General features: G+C 45.6%; 1 protein-coding gene across 1 annotated transcript; it reads left to right on the plus strand.

The window, feature by feature from the left end:
• The first annotated feature begins 1,431 nt into the window (after window positions 1-1,431).
• On the plus strand, window positions 1,432-19,632 carry LOC143374948 (neuroendocrine convertase 1). The gene is made up of 15 exons (XM_076823533.1): window positions 1,432-1,666; window positions 1,759-1,915; window positions 10,020-10,124; window positions 10,220-10,450; window positions 10,671-10,817; window positions 11,008-11,074; window positions 11,170-11,441; window positions 11,675-11,887; window positions 11,966-12,066; window positions 12,685-12,750; window positions 16,525-16,677; window positions 17,636-17,805; window positions 18,864-18,997; window positions 19,166-19,297; window positions 19,444-19,632. Exons 1-15 carry the CDS (start codon window positions 1,659-1,661, stop codon window positions 19,570-19,572), a joined length of 2,085 nt encoding a protein of 694 aa, XP_076679648.1. The 5' UTR covers window positions 1,432-1,658; the 3' UTR covers window positions 19,573-19,632.
• The last annotated feature ends 1,227 nt before the right edge of the window (window positions 19,633-20,859 follow it).

Here is a 20,859-nt window from a genome sequence, read left to right on the forward strand (position 1 = left end):
CCTGGGTTCTATGTGGGCTTCCAGTTCTCTCGCAAGGGGAAAAGTCAATAATTTCGGAGCCAGTCGGACGTGTACTTAATCGACGTATTAAGGAATTGCACGTGTATACTGTTAACAGAGTTATCCTGAAGGATTTGCCTAGGGATCTACGTATTGTAGGGGGGAAATTCGGTGTTGCGAGCATCTCTAGGTCGAAATAGTAGCATGCAATACCTGAGTGCAACTGCATATTAATGTAAAATCCGTACGGGGTATACACACGGAGAAACGTGTATGCAGGCCTGGGTACAGTGTGTCCAAGGCAGTTAAATGTATAAACGGTTATACACGGTAATTGCTGAGTTGCTGTCCCACGAGAACGGAAGGAAACGGAACGAAACGTGGATGTTAATTAGTCGACGACGGCTGAGGGTAAACGAATCGCGTGTCGGGGTGGAAAGGACCCCCGAAAACGCCACGACAGGGCAGCGTTAAAGTGAAATACTCTGTGAGGAATTATTGAAAATCTGATGAAAGAAACTCCGTGTAAACTTCACATCCACCCTTGGATTATCACCGCTTTCTTTCAGGAGGAATTTTCACCCTCTATAGAGACTGTTTCGGTTTTTTTCCATACGTTTAGTTACATTTGTTGCTTTTGCTAACTCGGCTAAGCTAACTCCTTCTTCCTATGAGAGATTTATTCCAGAAGCCATCTTTAGAATCGAATTTGTTTCTAGCGCCCCCCGTATAAAGTTTCGAACGTTTTGGGAGACATTTACGACAATTCATGAATCGTCGATTGCTTGGTGGTAGAAAGTTCGATCGGCGATAAAGGGGTTCCAGAATGTTTGTCGATAGTATTTGCCGGTGGAACATTTCAATCCATTGCCGCACCCCCGCCCCGTGGCATTTGGCAAAATAGAGGAATTATTCCGAGCCATTTCTCGTAAAATTGACTCGCTGTCGCTGAAATTGAGATGCGAAATAATAGCGGTGAGTGGATGCTTTGTGTTATATCCTCTCGAAATTTCTCGACGTAATCTAAATGCTTCACCGAGCAAACATAGGCAAAATCAAACGCAATTTATCCTGAGCATGGCTTCGAATGCCTGTATTGTTCAGGTAATGAGCAGACACTCACAAAAATGTGGAATTACGTTGCCCCAATTTCTTGAATATTAATGAGCCATTACAAATCTCTCTGTCTTACTATCCAAATAGAAGTTTATTATATTACTAACAACAATGAAATTCTCTCAACCAGAGTCACCTCAGGCTCTACATTACCTTCAGACCGGCATTGTAACTCAAAATATCCCATGACACTTCTCGTTATATCCAAAAGAATGATTCACGTCAAGTCTAAAAGGATGAACGGGGCATCAATCTTCATAGCTATCGTACCTAGTTTACATTATCACCGTGCACGATCTTCCCCCAACTGCGAGCAGCAAGCACGGTGGGGAGAAGGTGAACCCCTCTACGGGAGAAAAGGAGTATCAGAACTAATTGTCGCACACGCTGTTCGATCACTTGTCACTCGGGGTCCAATAGTCACCGAGGGAGCACAAGCGTGTCCGAGAAATCGAATCGAACAAGATCGTCCGGTTTTCCTGTACGAAAGAGGAGTTACCAGAACCCGACGCTCTTACTTCTTGGGATTCAGAGGACTGAATATGTCCAGGTACGTGACACGAGTTTGGTCCAGATGTTTCTTACACGCGCGTGAAGGGCATCTCCATTACAGGTCAATAACACACGGATACTTTGTTACAGTGGACAGTTCTGGATCGTTGCATGCTGGTTGATCGCGACTAAGTTTACAACAAGCATTGCGGGACACCATGGTGAAGAGTGGGTGGTCAGAGTCGAGGGTGGGTCTCAAGTTGCATCCCTGTTGGCGTTACAATCAGGGTACAGGCATCTTGGGCCAGTGAGTACTTGTCGTTTCTTTACACCTGACTATATCGAGTTCAGGAGCACGTTGCCTGCAAGTCGACTCATATTTGCTAGGTGTTTATGCGCTTTCGGCTACGTTCACGTGTAAGTGCGAGGAATTAAGGTTTTAATTTTTAAGAGAGCACAGGAAAACAGCGGGGAGGGTTAATATTTGAACGCGTGGGGCGTGAAACGCAGCGAAAAAAAGCCGGGGACGTCGTTCCGTGGAATGTTCGCCGGTAATCCAGAGAATAAGTCTGTCAACGTTACGTACAGCAGCCGCGAACGCGGGGACTCCGGAGATGCAATTAAAACTTGAACAACTGCTTAATAACTTATTGTTAGCCACTTGTGCTACGCCCAATTCTAGTTTAACTCCAGCCAGGGCATCCCGGCCATTGTGACTTAACTTTCGTGTTTATCTCAGACAGAAGTAGAGGCGAACGAACCAAGTTCCCTTCGTCGGCCGGAGGGGGGAAGAAAGGAAATTTATTGCCGCGAAAGCAAAATTATTTCTACACGAGACGGAAACTATCGACGGAAACAAAGCCACAGAACGCTACGCGCACCTTTGAACTTTATAAAGTACGCGTCAAAGCTCCGGCGACTACGATAATTCTGTTGTGCCGTTGAAATTTGAAAAGAGTGCCTGAACTGCGACAGAAAGTGGAACTAATTAATATTTTAATAAGACGCTATGATGTGTCCAGATGCGATGTACAGCGAGGCATTCCCATGTCTGATAATCCCCTGCGAGCCATTCTAATCTCAAGTGTTCGTTAAACATGGCGCGAAAAGCATCCGGTCGATTTCACGCGTGACGCAAACGCGAGCCGTCAAGAGAAACGAAGCGAACCGCGTGGGGCTGTTGCCGTGGAAAACCGTGAATCCCGGTTCTTATGGGGACAGAAACCGGGGAGGGGGTTTGCGATGAAAAATCGAATGGTTCGCTGGAAAAACAATCGCGAGGATTACAGTGGAGTCACGAATCGCAGTTTGCGTAAGCGCGCGTTGTATATTTTCCGCGGTAAAATAAGACTGGGCATCCCGACACCGAGAAACGAGATCCAGAAAAAATAATCTCGACACTTTATCCGTTGTGTTCCTTGCTCGGCCGGCACGCGCCCGTTGCACGTAATTGTTGCTGGAAATTCGCAAGAGCAATTGGAATACCTTGGGCAAATATTTCATGGAAATATTTCATCGTCGATGGTCCTCTCGACTTCCTTGCTTTTCCGATGAGATACGAAAGTTCTCTGGCGCGGCTTCTCGAACCTTTTATCGACATATAATATTTGAGCGTAATACGGGCTCGGTAAAATCGTTTTTCCGTAGCAGGGGAGCGTTCCCTTAAGGTAAGGTAAATCGTCGACGATGGGGATAATTGAGGGAGGAGCGAGCGAAGTAGATCTGAAAGACAATTTGCGCCCGATAATCCAAGATATCCTCGACGATTAAAAAGACAGCACTGGCTTCAACATTCGCGTAATCCGAATTCGTTTGGAGACCAGATTCGCGAGGATCGGACAACAGAGGGGAACGAAGAGATTGCCTAAAACATCAGCGCGGATGCGAAGGAAAAGAGACAAGGCACGCGAGGCGGATATCTTTGGTCTGTCGGGCGGGCGTTTCCTCTCGCGCGACTTGATCTCAAGGCGGAACTCGTTTTGCAAAGTGCACGAGCCAAGAGAGATCTAGCCGATGTCTGAGGCGAGTTTCGGGGTGGAAACGGAGGGAGAGAATGGCTGAAACGAGCGATCAAATGGTTCGTGAGGCTTGCTTACAGAGATAATCTCTTTGCAGCGATCCGTGCGCCCGGAGGAAGCGATTTCACCGCACTTCCAGGTACATTCGTGTCTCGCTGAATCCCGAAACCTTGAAATACGTTTACGTTTTCGCGCAGATTTACCGGGAGGGGAATGGGGAAGGGGGTTGACGGTGGAAAAATGTGCGGGATCCGCGTTCAAAGGCCCGAGAGGCTGGGAAAATTTCTCCGGTCGACGGAACCCCCTTTCGCCGCGCGTTCGGCCGGGGCTACAAAGCGGAAGCTTCTCTCGGGGAAATTGAGACGCGTCCCTGATCTTCGAATAACGATGAATTCTTACACTCGCCCCCTCGTTCTGCTACTGACGGAGGAAGGGCTGGATGTGCCGACGCGTGTCACCGAGAGGGTGACACGCTATAGAATTGCCCGCTCGCGGGCGGGGGAGCGAGGAGCGCGGTGAAACTCGAAGAATCGAATTCCATCACCTTCTTTACGAGAGCGAAGCAATTGCACAACGAGATTGGAAGTGACGATTTCCAGGGGAGTTACACGATTCTCGATACTCGGCTAAGGAGTTGGTTGACAAGCACACTTCCTACCGTCAACGAACTCCTCGGGATCTAACGGGACGAAGACAGAGATCGCGATTACCGTAATCGCTGCGGTGCGTGGAGAAGTGACGCGTGTTTTCTGAACACGAGGCAGCGTAACAGGACGGCGCTGCGCGACGCGGCATAATTACGCTAACAGAGTGGCCCTCCTTTTTCCACCGCTTTACCTGGCTGCCCCCCAACGTCGAGCACCGTACTTGTGCGCCCGCGAACTGCATTTCCCTGCAGCTGCAGCCACGGATGCCGACTGACGCAGTTGCAGCTGCACAGGCAGCCTCGCGGCCCACCGCAATCCGCGCTAAGCGCGATTCTCCCGGCCTCGCTCGCTCGTATATTTCCCGGTCACGTCGTGTAATTATTTCGTATAATTAAGCTCGCGTGGTCGGCCTCGAAGGGCGAAACGACGGAACGCCTACCCGCCTCTGGAAAAACGCCACGAGCGTTTTACCGCTCGGCGGGCCTCGAAGCTGGCTATCAACCGTCGATAAATCTAGGTGAATCGTAAAAATCACCCCACTTCATTTTTCCAATGCCGCAGGATCGAGAAATTTTCGTGTACCTTGAATTTAATGTTTCGCGATCCCTGGGAGAAATTGAGGATGCTCTATTGGAACGTTTGTACACGAGTCTCGAGAGATCCATTGGATATTGGATAACTCCGACTAAAGTTGGGTTGTTCCTAAACTGATCGAGAATAGTTTGGGCCGAGGAGTTGTTAAATTTGTGCGATGTATGGCTTAATTGAAATCCGAAACCAGCTATCGATTTTCCTTGGATTGTTTCTTTGCGGCGTGATTCTTGCGAGTGATTCAAGGCGGCATCCATGTATGTGGCCACGATTTGGCAAAGGAGCGGAAGCTCCAGCGACCGACCAGTCGTAAATTATGGCAAATACGCTCCGCGCATTGAAACGGGGACAAGTTGGAGGGATAACTCGATCCGGAAACATTTTCCAAATAGCTCCTTAGTTACCCTGCCAAATCGTGTACGCAATTATACGACCTCTCCTCTTCAGGAGAAACAGAATGTCGGTTTACGAAACAAGTACCTACCGCTCTGTTAGCGAGAATGCACGACACTTTTGACAAGCGATTCTCGCGTTCCGTGCAATCCGACGTTTACTTAACCGTATGGGGCGGTAAGCAACGAAAGCTGATAAGGAACCTGATTATACGGGGCGAATCTGCTGAACGTCTGGATTGCTCGAGTTTATCATATATCTTGAGCCAGGCCCTATATTATAAAGGCACGAGATTGCTCAATCAAGCATGCCCCCAGGCAAATTGAAATCCAGTTATCGGGAACCTGTTACGAAACTGTTGGAATGAATTTCCTAACATTAATTTCCTGAACGCAGGGGGAGATCCCTTCTTTATTATTCGCGTATAGTAGAACGACATTAAATCGTAGGAAGAAGGAAATTGCCCAGAGAATTCTACGAATAATCCATCTTTTCGTGAAAGTTCGAGGTGTTGCATCATTACGATGATTCTATTTGAGGTGTCACTGTCGAGTTACTAGCTGATATACTTAGACCGTGACACTTTTAACGTCTTCTGGTCGAACGGCAGCCATTAACGACGTACGTTCGTAAATGATCGAGGTCGGTGCGGATGTCTGCCGATTCAGCTTTAGCTTTGGGCAGTAATTGAAATAAATGACGTGGCGCCCTGCTGAACGCCATAATGAACTTGCCCGTTACCGAGGGTTGACACATGTCACAGCGACCTGCTGCCTGGTGCTCGCCTTCGTTAGCTGCCTTTACCTTCGGAAACCTTTAATCTCGGCCCAAATGGACCAGACTTCGATATTCGATCTCTGATCTCTGACCTCTGACCTCTGATATCCCGAGAACTTCCAGCCAGATATAAACCTTCACTTGACTGTGGCTCGTTGATGGAACACGCCCGTGTCAAACATCGTATTGGAGTGCAAAAATTCGCATGTCTTTGGAAGAATCGAAGAAATGGAAAGGAGAAGCAGTTGCTACGCGAGCAAGCTTTCGGTGTCAATTTCTTGCCAAGCTTGCAGCTTCGGTAAATCGATGCGTGACGACGATATTATTGACTCGCGGTGAGCATGAATTTCCTGAACGATATTGCCGCGAAATTAGGTACCAGTTTACGCGCACACTTATGAGTAGCGCCGCGTGTCAGCCACATAATTCCGGTGCATAACATAATCGATACGGTACTAATAGGTTCAAGAGTTAAGTGAGACCGAGTGCATGAAACTAGTCGGCCCTCTCTTTGAGCAAATTCACGTGACGCTAGTTACGACGTTGATTTCAATTAAAACTTTGACTTTGACGCTGGGCTTGACGTGGCATACTTGCAAAGATTGCCTCCGCTGATTCAGTTTTCGGCGCATTGTACGATCTGCCCATAGTGCCTATACAAACAGGCGAAACATTCCACATACCGTTCGCAACAATTCTCCTACGTAATAAATTATTTTGGCAACAGCTGTAAGTCGGGGGCTATCAGTGCAGGGAATCTACCATGCAGCAGAATTTCTGTCACGCTGGACTGTGCAGGGAATTCCAGAAATTTCATAGAAATTTCTGGCGGATCGTGTCGTTAAGCTCTGCGGGACAATAATCGCTTGCGTTTTGTTGAAGACCATTGCGGTTCCCTGCTGAAAATGTTTCAGAGAGGGGCAGATCTGGTTGCTAGCTTGGCCCTCGAGATTACGCGCTGCCTGCCACTTGCGGGCTGCGAATTCAATTACATATATTAAATTCGGCGCAGGGTGAAAGTTCGGGGCTGCAAAGGGTCGCGGATTTCTCACGCGGATCCCGGAACAAGCAGACCTCGCAACTCGGCCGACATCCCTCGTACAGCCATATGTAAGCGCGAACGTCTAAAGCGATGATGATACCGTAAACTCTGTAGCGCGATGCTCGTGCAGACTCGCGAGGAAAACAATCTTCCGGATGGAAACGAATCCGCGAACGTGCGCCAGCAAATAACGCCTGGGTGTTTCGCGGATTCGCAAGCGAGATCTCGTAAAAATTGGAATTGGATGTACGAAGTTGTCGGGTTGGAATGGGAAGGGGACTCTGAACTAGAAACACGGCACGATAAAAGCTCCGGCGAAGCCGTGGCTCCGTAATTTCATGTTTGAAGGATAATTTCGAAGACTTGGTGTTTGTCGCGTGAAAAGTTGGATGAATATGGAGGTGCGGTACAGTTCTTCTTCGTTGCTCCCTGAATTCGGATTTCGAGGAGAAAAAGATGAAGGAGGAGAATGTAACGCGAGGAGTAAGAGCAAAACAGTTATCATTGTCAGACAGCGACAGCGGAATCAGGGATCTATGGGGAAGGTGTGGCCCTGGCTCGAACACGGCTGAAGGTTTCCCTGTTCCGCACAGGATGGAGACGTTAGGGTTTTCATTGGAACCTGACGAAGCCTGCGGGAGCTTACTGCCATGGGATTACCAGAGACAGTTGGAAATCCGATCAAAACAAATGGACTGCGAAAATACGCCCTCCTCCCGTTCTCAACCGCGTCTAGAATCAGTCGTTTGCCCGAACACTGTTACAAACCGACCTGGATGGCCTCGGTCTCTGAGACTTTCGCGGGAGTGACGATCGAACGCAATTCAACCGGGCTGATAAGACGAATCGTTGATCGCGAAGTAATGAGCGGCTCTGATTTCTCGCACCCCCTATCCACCGCCTGGTGCTCACGTACACCACCATTTTCGAGGGGGTTAACAAACAGGGGAGAGACGCGAGAGCTCGTCTCGAGGGTAGTTTTGGACAGCGTGGAACGCCGATTGCCACGGATTCGGGGGAGAATGGAGCCATTATCACGTAACAGACGGATTCGAGTTTCAAGTGTTCCCACGTGGAATTTAAGGCAAGCTCTGTCGAACGTGTCCCGTTCGAAAGCCGTTTCTCGCGGCGGAAGTGTTCGCTTTGATGAGAAATTAAACGGGGAGGGTGCTTTTCGCGGCCTGAAAGAAGCGCCAAGAGGCAAATGTCTTGGATTAAATAGAGATCAGGGGACGGAAGAGTGATCAGCTTGCTTGATCACCAAAGTCACAAGTAGAGAAACATATTCCACAGAAAAATAGACAGTCCTCGTTGCTGGGCGAAAGGCCCAACAACGTGCAACGTGGCTGCAACAATGTCGAGCCCATAAATCTTGTTACGCGCTGGCGAAATTATTTGTCGGACCGAGTGTCGTGGATGTAAATTGCGCTTTCGACTTCCTGCGTGCCGGAAACCGTGATAACATCGATAGCACCGGTCGCGGCCTATAAAAATCGGTGGCTGCTTGCGCGATCACGTGCACGTCCATCGATCGTTTATCCGTGCATCGGAATTGAATAAAAAAATGCGCAAACAGACAAACAAGAAAACAGCGAAAAAGGCGAAAAAAGCGGGAAAAAACTCCCCCAAAAAAGTGTCACGGATCCGCGCGTGGAGGGGATATTCAACCGTTTATCGTTCGGTTGGACGGCGCGCCTATCGGATTCATTCTCTCTGGCTGCATACATTGCAAATATAATGGATACCGGATTATAGGGTTTTTGTTTCGCGAGCGAACCCGTGGAAGGGGGGCGAGGCGGGGGTGGGACGGCAGATGCGGGATTATTGTTTCATAACGGGTGCCACGGATTTCTCCAGCCTTTGTTTTTCGTGCTGATGTGATTCGATGAAAATTGGGGTCACTCTTGAGCCTATCGCGTGACCACGCGATATCCCGTAATATCGCGCGACATTCTGATCATCGTTGCCAGCCTGCGCGCTTTTCGACAATTAATTCGGCCGCGAATTCGGCTCGGATATTATCGCGTTCGCACGAATGCGAATCGTATTAAAATGCTCTCAACTGTTGATTAATATAGAAAGCTACCGGCTGGTCCGACGGCTGTCCGAGGTCCCAAATCGATTCTGAAAGTAACGATCAAGGATACGCTCGCCAATTATACGATGGAACCAAATGGAGCTCGCAGATCGATCGGCTATCATGCGCGAGTGGCCAGAAAACTCGCGTTTCAAGGAGGTGGTTCGATATAAAAGAGACGAACGAACCAGTCGTTACGAAAATATCGTGGCTTCCTCCATGAGTGGCTCTGGCCAGGTGGTGCTCCCTCCCATGGAAGAGGGGCGACACATGTGGATGCCATACAAAAACGCCGCTGCCACGTGACGCCGGATAATAATAACGTTACGATACCCCCCTTTAGACGTTCGATGGTCCCCCAAATGCCCCCCTCGCTTGCGTTTTTCTCTGTCCCTTTCCTGCTCTCTCTGTCCGCCGACGTTAAAAGACCAACTGTCTCCTCGTGCTCTCCTGGTCGAAGCGTCCCTTTCGATCGCTCGAAGGGCTGAAACGTCGCGACGTGGTAGCTCACCCCGACGCTCAAGTTGACGGGGTGTTCGATATAAGGACACAGAGCAACCCCTCGTCGATCCAGGTTACGAATTGTCAAACTTCGTCTACATTCTTTTCAGAGATTTTTTGATAGATATTCTCCTAAACAAACCAGTCCGTGTTACGCAATTGTTAAACTGGCAACGTGAAAAATTGCAACAACACGGATTCGGCGAAACTCGATATTGCTGACGCAAACATATAGACATCGCTTTAATTTACATTTTTATCAGTCAATATTTGCGTCACGCGACTGTACCTGTCACTATTGTCCTAGACACGGTAGCAAACATGCCCTTTACAAATTTTCCACGATCACGTGTCTCTTGATTTAGGTGCTGGGATTCAAGGACACGTACGTCTGGATTAGGGGTGACAGCTCTGGCCACAAGAAAAGGGGTGGGCTTCGTTTAACGAAGGCTCTTAATTCCAGCACCAAGGTAATCAATTTCACGCGTTTACAGTTCAGTTTACTCGAAGGTAAATTCGATGAATCCTTCTGAATTCTAATTGGCACGATTCCTTTTGCGGGAAGATCATTTGGGCGGATCAGCAGAAGGTGATTGAACGACACAAACGTGATCAGCAGCCATTGGCCAGCTTGGAATCGGAGAAACCCCTAATAAGGGAGAAAAGGCTTGAAGTGGATCGTTATGGCTTAAACGGTGTAGAGGACGACAAAGATTGGCAGGAGTTTTGGTACCACGACCCTGAAGACACCAGGCTGATGTTCAACGATGATCTCTGGGATCAGGAATGGTACCTGGTAATTAAACTATCCATTCGAAACATTGGCACAAAATTATATTGCATTTAGAAATAAAAATCGAGCGATATTGCAAGGGAATGACTACAGAGAAAGAGAGAAAGTAGAAGGGAAATCAATGTGGGAAGAAATCAATATGGGAGAGTAGTTGATGGTAAAGCTGTCGATGCTTGATCTAGTTATCTCATGATAAGATAAACTCCTTTATCAACTGTTGCAGCAAGACACGAGGTCAAACAAAGCTCTTCCAAAGCTCGACTTGAACGTTTTACCCCTCTACCGACTGGGGGTAACTGGTCGGGGCGTGAAAATCGCCGTTTTAGACGATGGCTTGGAACACACCCACGAAGATCTGCGGAACAACTACGTGAGTTGTAGGAAATTTTGCTTCGAGCTACCCTTTGTGCCCCACAGAGGACGAGAGACGTTATTTCGAATCGACATTTTCGATCCCTTGGAAATATTTCACCCTATGATAACTACCGAAGTGCTTGTTTGCTTAGCAGCGCATCGGTATATCGGCTACAGGTTATTTGTTAATCAGTTTATTGATTTAGGATCCAGACATTAGCTACGACGTGAACGAGGGTGACAACGACCCCATGCCGCGATATGAAATATCAGGTACACGGTGCGCCATTCGACTAGCATTTGAATGCTTGGCTTCCTCCGCAAAAAGCGTTACCTTTCCATCCGTTGTTACGAATTACACCCCGCAGGGATGAACGGGCATGGCACGAGGTGCGCAGGGGAAATAGCGATGGAGGCAAACAACCGGAAATGCGGCGTTGGCGTTGCTTTCGAAGCTTCTATAGGAGGGATCAAGCTTCTCGACGGACTAGTGAACGATCGCGTCGAGGGAGAGGCACTGGGATACAAATCGGAAATGGTAGATATTTACACGGCCTCCTGGGGACCTGCCGACGATGGGAAAAGTTTAGAAGCTCCCGGAAGACTGGCCACAGAGGCACTCGAGAGAGGCGTTACGATGGTCAGTATTTAGAAACTGCAGCACTCGTTCCTCCTTCTGAAATTTCATACGAAAGGAAGGTACCCCGAAGCGTTTACCCTCGCGCGATGCATATTTATGGCACGGGTGTATATCTACCGAGACTTTCTACGCCACTGTTTTATCAACTACATCGTATATGTTTCGAAAACTAATATTTACTCTCTCTCCCCCGCGATACGATAACGTTATCAATTTATTGATCGATCGTTTAGGGAAGGGGTGGCAAGGGAAGTATTTACGTGTGGGCTTCCGGCAACGGAGGCTCGAAATCAGACGATTGCGGATGCGATGGATACGTAGGAAGCATTTACACAATTGCGGTTGGTTCAGCTAGTCAAACCGGACGATTTCCATGGTACGGTGAGAGCTGCCCAGCAACGTTAGCAACAACGTACAGCAGCGGAGCGTATCACGATCAGATGATAGTAAATAGAAGTGGACAAGTTAAAATGAAACGGGAGCTTGCCGAGTACCTAAGAGAATTTCAAATAATGTCTTTCCAGGCAACAACAGACCTGAGGAATACCTGCACCACCAGGCACACTGGCACTTCCGCATCTGCTCCATTAGCTGCAGGAATACTGGCTCTAGCCTTGCAAGTAAAGTACGTGCTCGTTCAATGATTACCTTTCCCCGAACCTCTGCTTTGAAACTCTCTCACGCTAACTCAGTCTTATCGTACTCTTAACGGAGTTTATCGAATTCAAAGGAACGATCAAAAGATTTATCTGTATCACTTCGTCGGCGTTGTCGGCATTGAACTTTATCACCGAACTTTCGAGTGGTTCCGAAGATTTCTTCGGGTACGTCCGAAGAATTGAATTTCCGGCTAGAGTAGAGCATAAGAGCAGAAGGAGGAGTTGGGGGTTCAAGTTTCTTACCCTATGCGGCATATTGAAATGCGTGGTTACCCAATAGAGGAAATGTTTTAAAGATGAATCCATCCCTGCCCCGGGAAGCATTATCATAAGGCTTGATTAACTCATTCGACCCGTAAAATTGTAAAACTCGAACGCAAAGCTGCTTCGTCGGCGCTGTTTCAAGTTATTAAGGGATGCACAGCTTGTTCTGGCCTTCTCGCCTTCTACTGCGCTCTTTCCCAGTATCCGGACATGATTATGAAAGATTTGAAGAAGGGCGAGGCTGCAGGGCAATGAAACAGCGAATGTTTCGTTGCAACACGCCAGGCAGCCTGAATAATCTAGCTCTGTTGTTCTTAAAGCAAGGACGTAACGTGGAGAGACGTGCAGCATCTCATCGTTTGGACCTCGGAGTACAGCCCCCTCAGGTGAGATTATGATTTGAATGCCGCATGAATGGTAACCTTAATATCTATGAAAAGCTAACTAAGTTTCGGCCCCCTGAGCTATTCGTTCAATCGAATTTCCACCAGAATAGCCACCAGATAACCCTCCCCTTTAAAATAATTTTTGTTTCGCCTTGATATGACCATCCGTTCACGAGAGATCGTCGTTTAAAGAGAAGCATAAATTTTAATGTCTCGTCACTCTCGCTCCCTTCTGTCTGGGTCGCACACTCGGACTTCCCACTCGCACTGCCTCACTAACCGGCACCCACACGAGATAGTTGCGCTGGTCAGTGACAGACTGTTTTTGTTTACTAAACATTGACCCACTTACGCACTTCCTGGCGGAAAGTAGGTCACTGGGGTAATTTCACCCGCCACCCCTTGCGTCTTACACGCTATACATACTTTAAAGACTTATATCTCTGGAACCACTTGTGTTATCAGCATGAAACAAACTGCGTTATCAAGGGCATACTTCCCTCTATCCTATAAGATTGGTGTACCGCAAAAATCGCGATTCTTCTAGGTGAATTATGCGCTCAAAGTTAACGTTACATTAGTAAGCATGTAGGGGAGGCCGGGGCTAAAAGTTCCGATTTCGATAAACCATAAAAATGACTGGAAAATAATGTAGTTATTCTCTTCACTATGGACTAATTTCTTGTTAAATTTATTATATCTTCTGATTTTAAGCTTGTGTTGAATATATTGTAATAGGTTTCCCATAGAAAGTAATTTATTTGTGGCTGATCGAAGCGGAACTTCTTACCCCTACATGGGGCAAGTTGTTATCGCATTGGGGTAAGTTGTTACTATGATATAAGAGTTGCCTTTTAATGAAATATTTCATTTTCTAATGAAATAAAGCAGAATTTTATTAATAATGGTTATTTATGAAGGTTCGGACCAACAAAAATGTATTATCTTTAAAAGAAAACCAAAAGCGACAGTTTTTATTTATCTTTACGCATAACTTCGATCGAAGTCGTGTCCCTTTCCGCCTTTCATTCATATGTTCGCATCTTAAAGCACAGCGGAAACAATTTATACATTTGCGGTAGGTCTGTGACGATAGCACCCCCAAATTCGAATTTTTGGAAAAACTCAACGGCATTCGTTTGTCCATCGTTTGCCCACGTTTGCCCATAAAATTTTTTTTTTGCCCACCCTCCAAAAAAAGTTATGAACAAAATAAAAAATTTGTCTTCATCACTCACGATGAATTCATTTCAATTTTTTAAAAGAAGGATACGAATATACCCGATCTGGCCACGTTTGCCCACTCTCAGATTTCATTTGCCCACCCTCCAGAATTTAAATAAAAAATAAAAACCGCGAAAACATGGGTATAGATGAAGCGATCGCGTTAAAGTTCGATTATTCTCGAAAATATTATCAAAATCGTTCTTTCAACGGTGCAGTTCGTTAGTTTAGATGTAGAAGAGATTTGCCCATCCATTAATTTCGTATGCCCACCCTTCAGAATCGAATTATTAATGAAGATAGCCAAGAAGTGCGGTACCCGTTAAAGCGATCGCGTTAAAGTTCGATTTTTCTGGAAAATATTATCAAAATCGTTCTTTCAACGATGCATATCGTTTGTCCAGATGTAGAAGAGATTTGCCCATCCATTAATTTCGTATGCCCACCCTCCAGAATCGAATTATTAATAAAGATAGCCAAGAAGTGCGGTACCCGTTGAACCGAATACCTTTCCGTTCGTTTTTTCCCGAATGAATTATCAAAATCAATTGTACTTACCGTAAAGGTTGAAGGTGTTTGGTGACATGTTATCCAAAAAATGTTGCACACACTTCTTTCTCACTTTATTGGAACGACACTTAAATTTGTATCGCTCATCGAACACTTCACACTTTTCACACATCTGCAGCATGTGCAGAATAACACCAGAGTGGTTATCTAGTCATTTTTCACTAATTACCGCAATGATATCGCACAACGGAAAATAATATAATCTCACAGTTACTTCACAAACCGTAAATGAATGCACGGTCTTGCAAGAGTTGCGTCCGAACTCTGTAGACCGACCGACTTTCGTGCGTCGTTGGAAGGAATTCGAGGGTATCGCAGACATCTGTTTACGTTTCGGCACGTTCGATGACGACACGCAGTGTTGATACCCTAAAGGGTAGCAGCGCCGAGTGCCACTGCCGAAACGTAAACAAATGTCTGCGATAGTCTCGAATTCTTTCCAACGACGCACTTCTTGGCTATCATTATTAATAATTCGATTCTGGAGGGTGGGCATACGAAATTAATGCATGGGCAAATCTCTTTTACATCTAAACTAATGAACTGCATCGTTGAAAGAACGATTTCGATAATATTTTCCAGAAAAATCGAACTTTAACGCGATCGCTTCAACGGGTACCGCACTTCTTGGCTATCTTTATTAATAATTCGATTCTGGAGGGTGGGCATACGAAATTAATGCATGGGCAAATCTCTTCTACATCTAAACTAACGGACTGCATCGTTGAAAGACCGATTTTGATAATATTTTCTAGAAAAATCGAACTTTAACGCGATCGCTTCACCTGTACCCTTCTTTTCGAGGTTTTTATTTTTTATTTAAATTCTGGAGGGTGGGCAAATGAAATCTGAGAGTGGGCAAACGTGGCCAGGTCGGGTACATTCGTATCCTTCTATTAAAAAATTGAAATACATTCATGATGGGTGATGAAGACAAATTTTTTATTTTGTTCATAACTTTTTTTGGAGGGTGGGCAAAAAAAAATTTTTTATGGGCAAACGTGGGCAAACGAAGGACAATCATTTCCCACCGAGAAATCATTAAAATGTTTTCATGGGGGTGCTGATGCAAATTTTTTTTTGCCATAATTTTTTTTTTTGAAGGGTGGGCAAACGAAATTTTTTTATGGACAAACATGGGCATACGATGAACAAACGAATGCCGTTGAGTTTTTTTAAAAAATCGAATTTGGGGGTGCTATCTTCATAGACCTATTTGCGGCGGGGCAAGTTTTTACGGTAACAACGTGCCCCAAGTCACGGTAACAACTAGCCCCTACCGACACATGTAGCAATTTCAAAGACTATTCTGCTTATACATGTATTCAAACGATAAACACTATTACACCATGTTCTTAAATGTCATTTGATCCATAAGAACGATTCAATCTATAATATCGACGTTAAATAATTGAAATAGACCAAAATGTAATGATAGAAAAATTTTTACTTATCTGGTACGCGACTAATAGGTCCTTGCTTACAACCACACAATTCGCTGTCGCGGACGCAATTAAAATGGGCGAGAGAGTGGCGTGATCAACTCACGCGGAAAAAATAATTTAAAGTACAACGCTCTTTTTATTTTGAAGATAGAGCCGTCGGAACAACTTACCCCCGGAACTTTTAGCCCCGGTCTCCCCTACAACAATTTTATCGACTTTGTTTAAGTGCGTGTAGCTAGGTAGAAGTATATTATCAGCTAGTGTTTTAATTGCGATTTATTTTACCTCAAAGCCACTCATCACCTCGGTGCACCCAGCATGTCGATCGTAGTTATAAACTGGAAAAGTTTTTCAGGAAAGTGCTATCGTTGGAAACAGGAGAAAGTTAAATTAACCCTGCTTCGCGACAGGGAGATATAGGTTGCCTATTGCACGTAAAGATGGATTAGTTCGCACTCTAGATGAAACTGTTTCATTTCACGTCGGACGTCCTTCTGTTCGCGCCAGCAAGCCCCATAATTGCGTCAACTTTCAGAGAGAATCCAGGTTGGTTCAGAAACTCCGCTGGATTTTGGTTCAACTCACGTTTCGGCTTCGGACTTATGAACGCGTACGCGTTGGTCGAGTCCAGCTCCAATTGGACAACCGTGCCGGAGAAAACCATTTGCCAAGTGGACGTCGGCAGAACGTGAGTGAAAATCGCCACCAAATTTGATCGCGTTTAGTTAAACTACCAACTTCTCGTTAAACTAAACGAGGGAGGATTTGATTAATGGAAAGCATGCACGTAGATACGAGTTGCTGCTTGAACGAATAATTTCACAGGCTCCGAGGAAGCATATAGAGAATATTAACATGCTTCGCTTTATCGAAACCGGCTACATACAGATTCTGCACACGTAGATTTCATCCTCCGCGGTCCATTCAGATTACCATGTGCGAACGTGATTTCGCGCGCTATTTTCCACACCGAATTTTCAAACAATGGATGTAGTTTTAAAGCATTTCGACCTATATTCCACTTTTACGAAAGCCTCTGCACATTTTGGAAGCTTTCATCTTCTTGTAATCAAAGCGCAAGGGTGACCCTCCCGTTGTCCTTGTTCCTTTAAAACGTGCAGTAAATCTCGGTGACTTTACATCGTTAAATTCAACATGTCGAGAAGAGCCCTTCACTCATTCGTTACCGCACAGTGAAGAAGGCAAGTCGAAAAAGTAGAACGTCTCGAGAATTTTTCGTACGGTCCTCGCGCGTCAGTTGGCTGTTCCCTGAAAGGACACAGTAGCTTTCATCGTGCCACGCTTTTTTCACTTTGAACCAGTCCCGTTTTTACGCTTGATAAGATGTATGAGTGTGCCTTCCAAGAAGAAACTCGGGCGGATTTCTCGAGTAATTCATTATCGATCGATTTCATTCGAGTAAATTGTTGGACCGTAGCCCTTCAGAGATACACTCTAATTCACGAACACCTGTACACAACCGAGGCACGATGTCGAGCAATATTTAAATTAGCAGAACCGACTGCTGACGTTGACAGTCGATATTCCAGATAGTTTCAACCAGCTCTATCGACAAGTCGTACGCGAAAACGGATGTAGCTTTCGGTTTATACGTGCGCGCATGAGAAAGGATGTCTTCGGTTTAGAATTGACAAGAGGCTGGCTTCTGGAAGCACGAAGAAGCTGCGATTTGAGGCGGGCAACGAATGTCAATCGGCGGAGAAGGAGATAACGTTTTTGGAACACGTGGAGATCGAGGTCAGCCTCGAGTACAGCCTTCGTGGTGCTCTTCAGATGCATCTCACTGCACCCTCAGGTATGCACTTCTCGTTTGCGACAGCCCAAATCTTTTGAACTTGTTCGTTGCCTGTAAACGCACCTCAAAACGAAAGCCGGGCGAAGCAACGCCGGAATTGTTGAATTTCTATTTGAATTCGATTGCTAGAAGACTTTACCACAGATAGGTATTGTAAAATTCTTATCCGCACGTTCAGCAAGCATCGCGCTGTCGCGTATTTATCGCGACTCGAAAAAGGATTTTATACCTCGAAGCACTGCATTGAGGGAAAATGCTTGAGCAAACGTCTTGAAAGTAACATTTTTACGGTGTACACAGATGCCGCTGAACCGCGCGTTACCTCTCAAAATCGATTTCGTGTCGCCCACTGTTCTGAGGTAGTAGAACAGCCAGAACTTTGAATTTACGACCACGCAAAACCACATGGCTTTCGAAGTGCAGTTTAGCTCCGGGAAAATGAAAATAAAATGCATCTCGGGCGTATATCCTTTTTCTAACCCGTTATGTCCTTTCAATCGGTTTCCTCTGGAAATTTCAAAGCCGTTTCCACTGCGATGTCTGACTGGGAAACATCGATGGAGCTTGCACGTTTTAGAAACACGAAGAGATATCAGTAAAAGCATTCCTTGAAAGGAAATTTAACTTCCCTCGCGTAATGTGAATCGCAGGTGCTCTTAACTGCACTCTTGACTTGCACTTGTCTATCGATTATACGATTCTCTTCGATCCGATGCTGGTTCTTGAGGTAGATAGGATTAAAGGGAGCCCAGATGCGGTAGAAAAGCGGAAAGAGTGCGAGCGATTTTATTGCGGCGACCTGAATCGGGCTAATTCGAAACCATGCAGGAGAGATTGGATGGACCATTATGTTGGGACGTTTAATTCCGTGCACGTTCGGGGATTCCTGTTATATTAATAGTCGATGTTGCGCGCATCGGTGCATGGTGCATCGGGGAATATTCGAAAAACTCGGTGGAATGAAATTTCGGGCAACTGAAAACAACAGCTACACGATATCCCGATTCCACTGTGGAAGAAGTTTTCTGTTCCATTGAAATATAATTTACATCTTTCAGGGACCAGCGTGCAAATACTGAAGCCTAGAAAATTGGACGACTCAACTGCTGGATTCGAGAAATGGAAATTTATGTCCGTGGCATCCTGGGGAGAAGATCCACGTGGCTGCTGGACCTTAGACATCGTCGATGAGGTGGTTAATTTTCAAAGACATTTGCCATCGATAAAACACTGCGGTGTTATTTATTTTATTCGGTGGAATCACCTTCGATGAATCGTTTTCGATTTACCCGGTTTATAAGTCGCCTTGCTAAACGAATCACGTCCTACTGTTTCACTGCCTTTATTTGCGCCTTAACAGATAGGACCGAAAGAGAATAATGGCACAATAGGAAGGTTCTCATTGATTTTGCACGGGACAAGGGAAATGCCAGAGTACCGCAAAAATGGCCCAAGAATATACAATCAAGAGTATAATCGAATTCGGAAAACCGTAAGTGGATGAAATCTTGATTACGCTACTAAATTTAATCGCAGATTGCTAGTGGGAAATTAGCTTTGCATTGATAAGAGAAGGAAAATCAAACGAAACTTTTCTTTACCAATTTAGAAGCTGTACTTGATTTTCCTTTGTTCCAGAATCAACTCCCTGGGGCACACAAACCAACAAATTCCGTGTTCAAGAAGAAACACGAGAGACTCTACTCGAGAGTTCTAAAACCAAACATTTATGGAAAACAATGGCTCGAAGAATTTCTACGATCATAAATGCAAGAGTTTTGTATTAGAAAAAAGTCTGTCCTTACGCCAAGTAATAAATGAATTGAACTGAACTGCAATGGGTATTATCACTTCACGAACCTGCTTCACAAACTTACAGCCTCTTTGTTAGTCTAAATTAATTCATAGATCACCAATGGATAATTTGAATACTAGCCTTCTAGCATCCAATAGGAAACTACATTAAATTGGACAGCAAAGAGGAAGCGACTAGGGTGTTAATTGCTACACTTTCTCTGTGTAATTCTGAGTCAAGCACCAGGCCAGTGTTTGCGTGGAATAAAGCACGATAGAATTGCGTTTTCCAAGCAGACGTCTTGCTATCACATCGCGTTACAACTTGAATAACATTTTAGAGTACGGGCTTCCCTTGTTCTAGGAGGTTGAACAGAGTGTCCACTACCTTTGTCCCAGCTTGGGATGCTACAACGCATAACAAACAAAAGCGAAATTCGAAGAGGTACCTTCCCGACAAAGGGAGGAGCCTGTACTTTCAAGCGTGTCAAATCTAACAGAATCTGAGATCCTCCAGTAAATACCCCTGTTTGAGAATCTTCAGTCACTTAAGACAATTGCTGTTTCTTTTGCGAGAGACTTGTTGGCGTAGGAGTAACCACCATCGTCTTTACACGATACTGATCTCCACTGATTTCCCGGGAACAGAATAATATTACTTCTTTCACGATTCGTGGAAGAAGAGGCGAAAATGGTATTTAAGACGGACGTCGTGGAACACGTTTTAAATAGAACATGACCGAGTTCAGATATTCATCCGCGTCCGAGAAATGCAATTAAAGCTCCTAAAAATTCTACTCTCGGAACGGGAAGCGAGTCCCTTTCAAGGGTCCCGCGAATGAATCGCAGAGATCAGAAAGCATATTACGACAATTTTTTAATTAATATCTCGATTGACGCAACAACCCATGTGCGCTCGCGTTTCAAAGAACGCCACAGCAAGAAGAATTCCTGCTGTATTTATTCTGAATTTCCGCGTTCACGGTTTCGCAGATAGAATTTCAGAATCTGAGAGGAAAAATGGATATGAAATGTCGGAAATTCTCGCGCAGTAATCGAGTCGATGGAAACGTGATTCTTAAAACGTTCATTGGGACGCTGGTTGCGACGATAAATCATTCTCCTGGTACAGGGCAAAAATACAACTTCTCGTAGATCGCGCGAATATTCCACGGTAATGCATAACCGTAGAAGGTTCGTAGTGAAATATGGCGAAAGCTATTAGCACGGCTCGCCAGCCATTCCGGGAGCTTCCCTTTA

Source organism: Andrena cerasifolii, chromosome 11 (assembly GCF_050908995.1).
Source record: "Andrena cerasifolii isolate SP2316 chromosome 11, iyAndCera1_principal, whole genome shotgun sequence".
Classification (NCBI taxonomy): domain Eukaryota; kingdom Metazoa; phylum Arthropoda; class Insecta; order Hymenoptera; family Andrenidae; genus Andrena; species Andrena cerasifolii.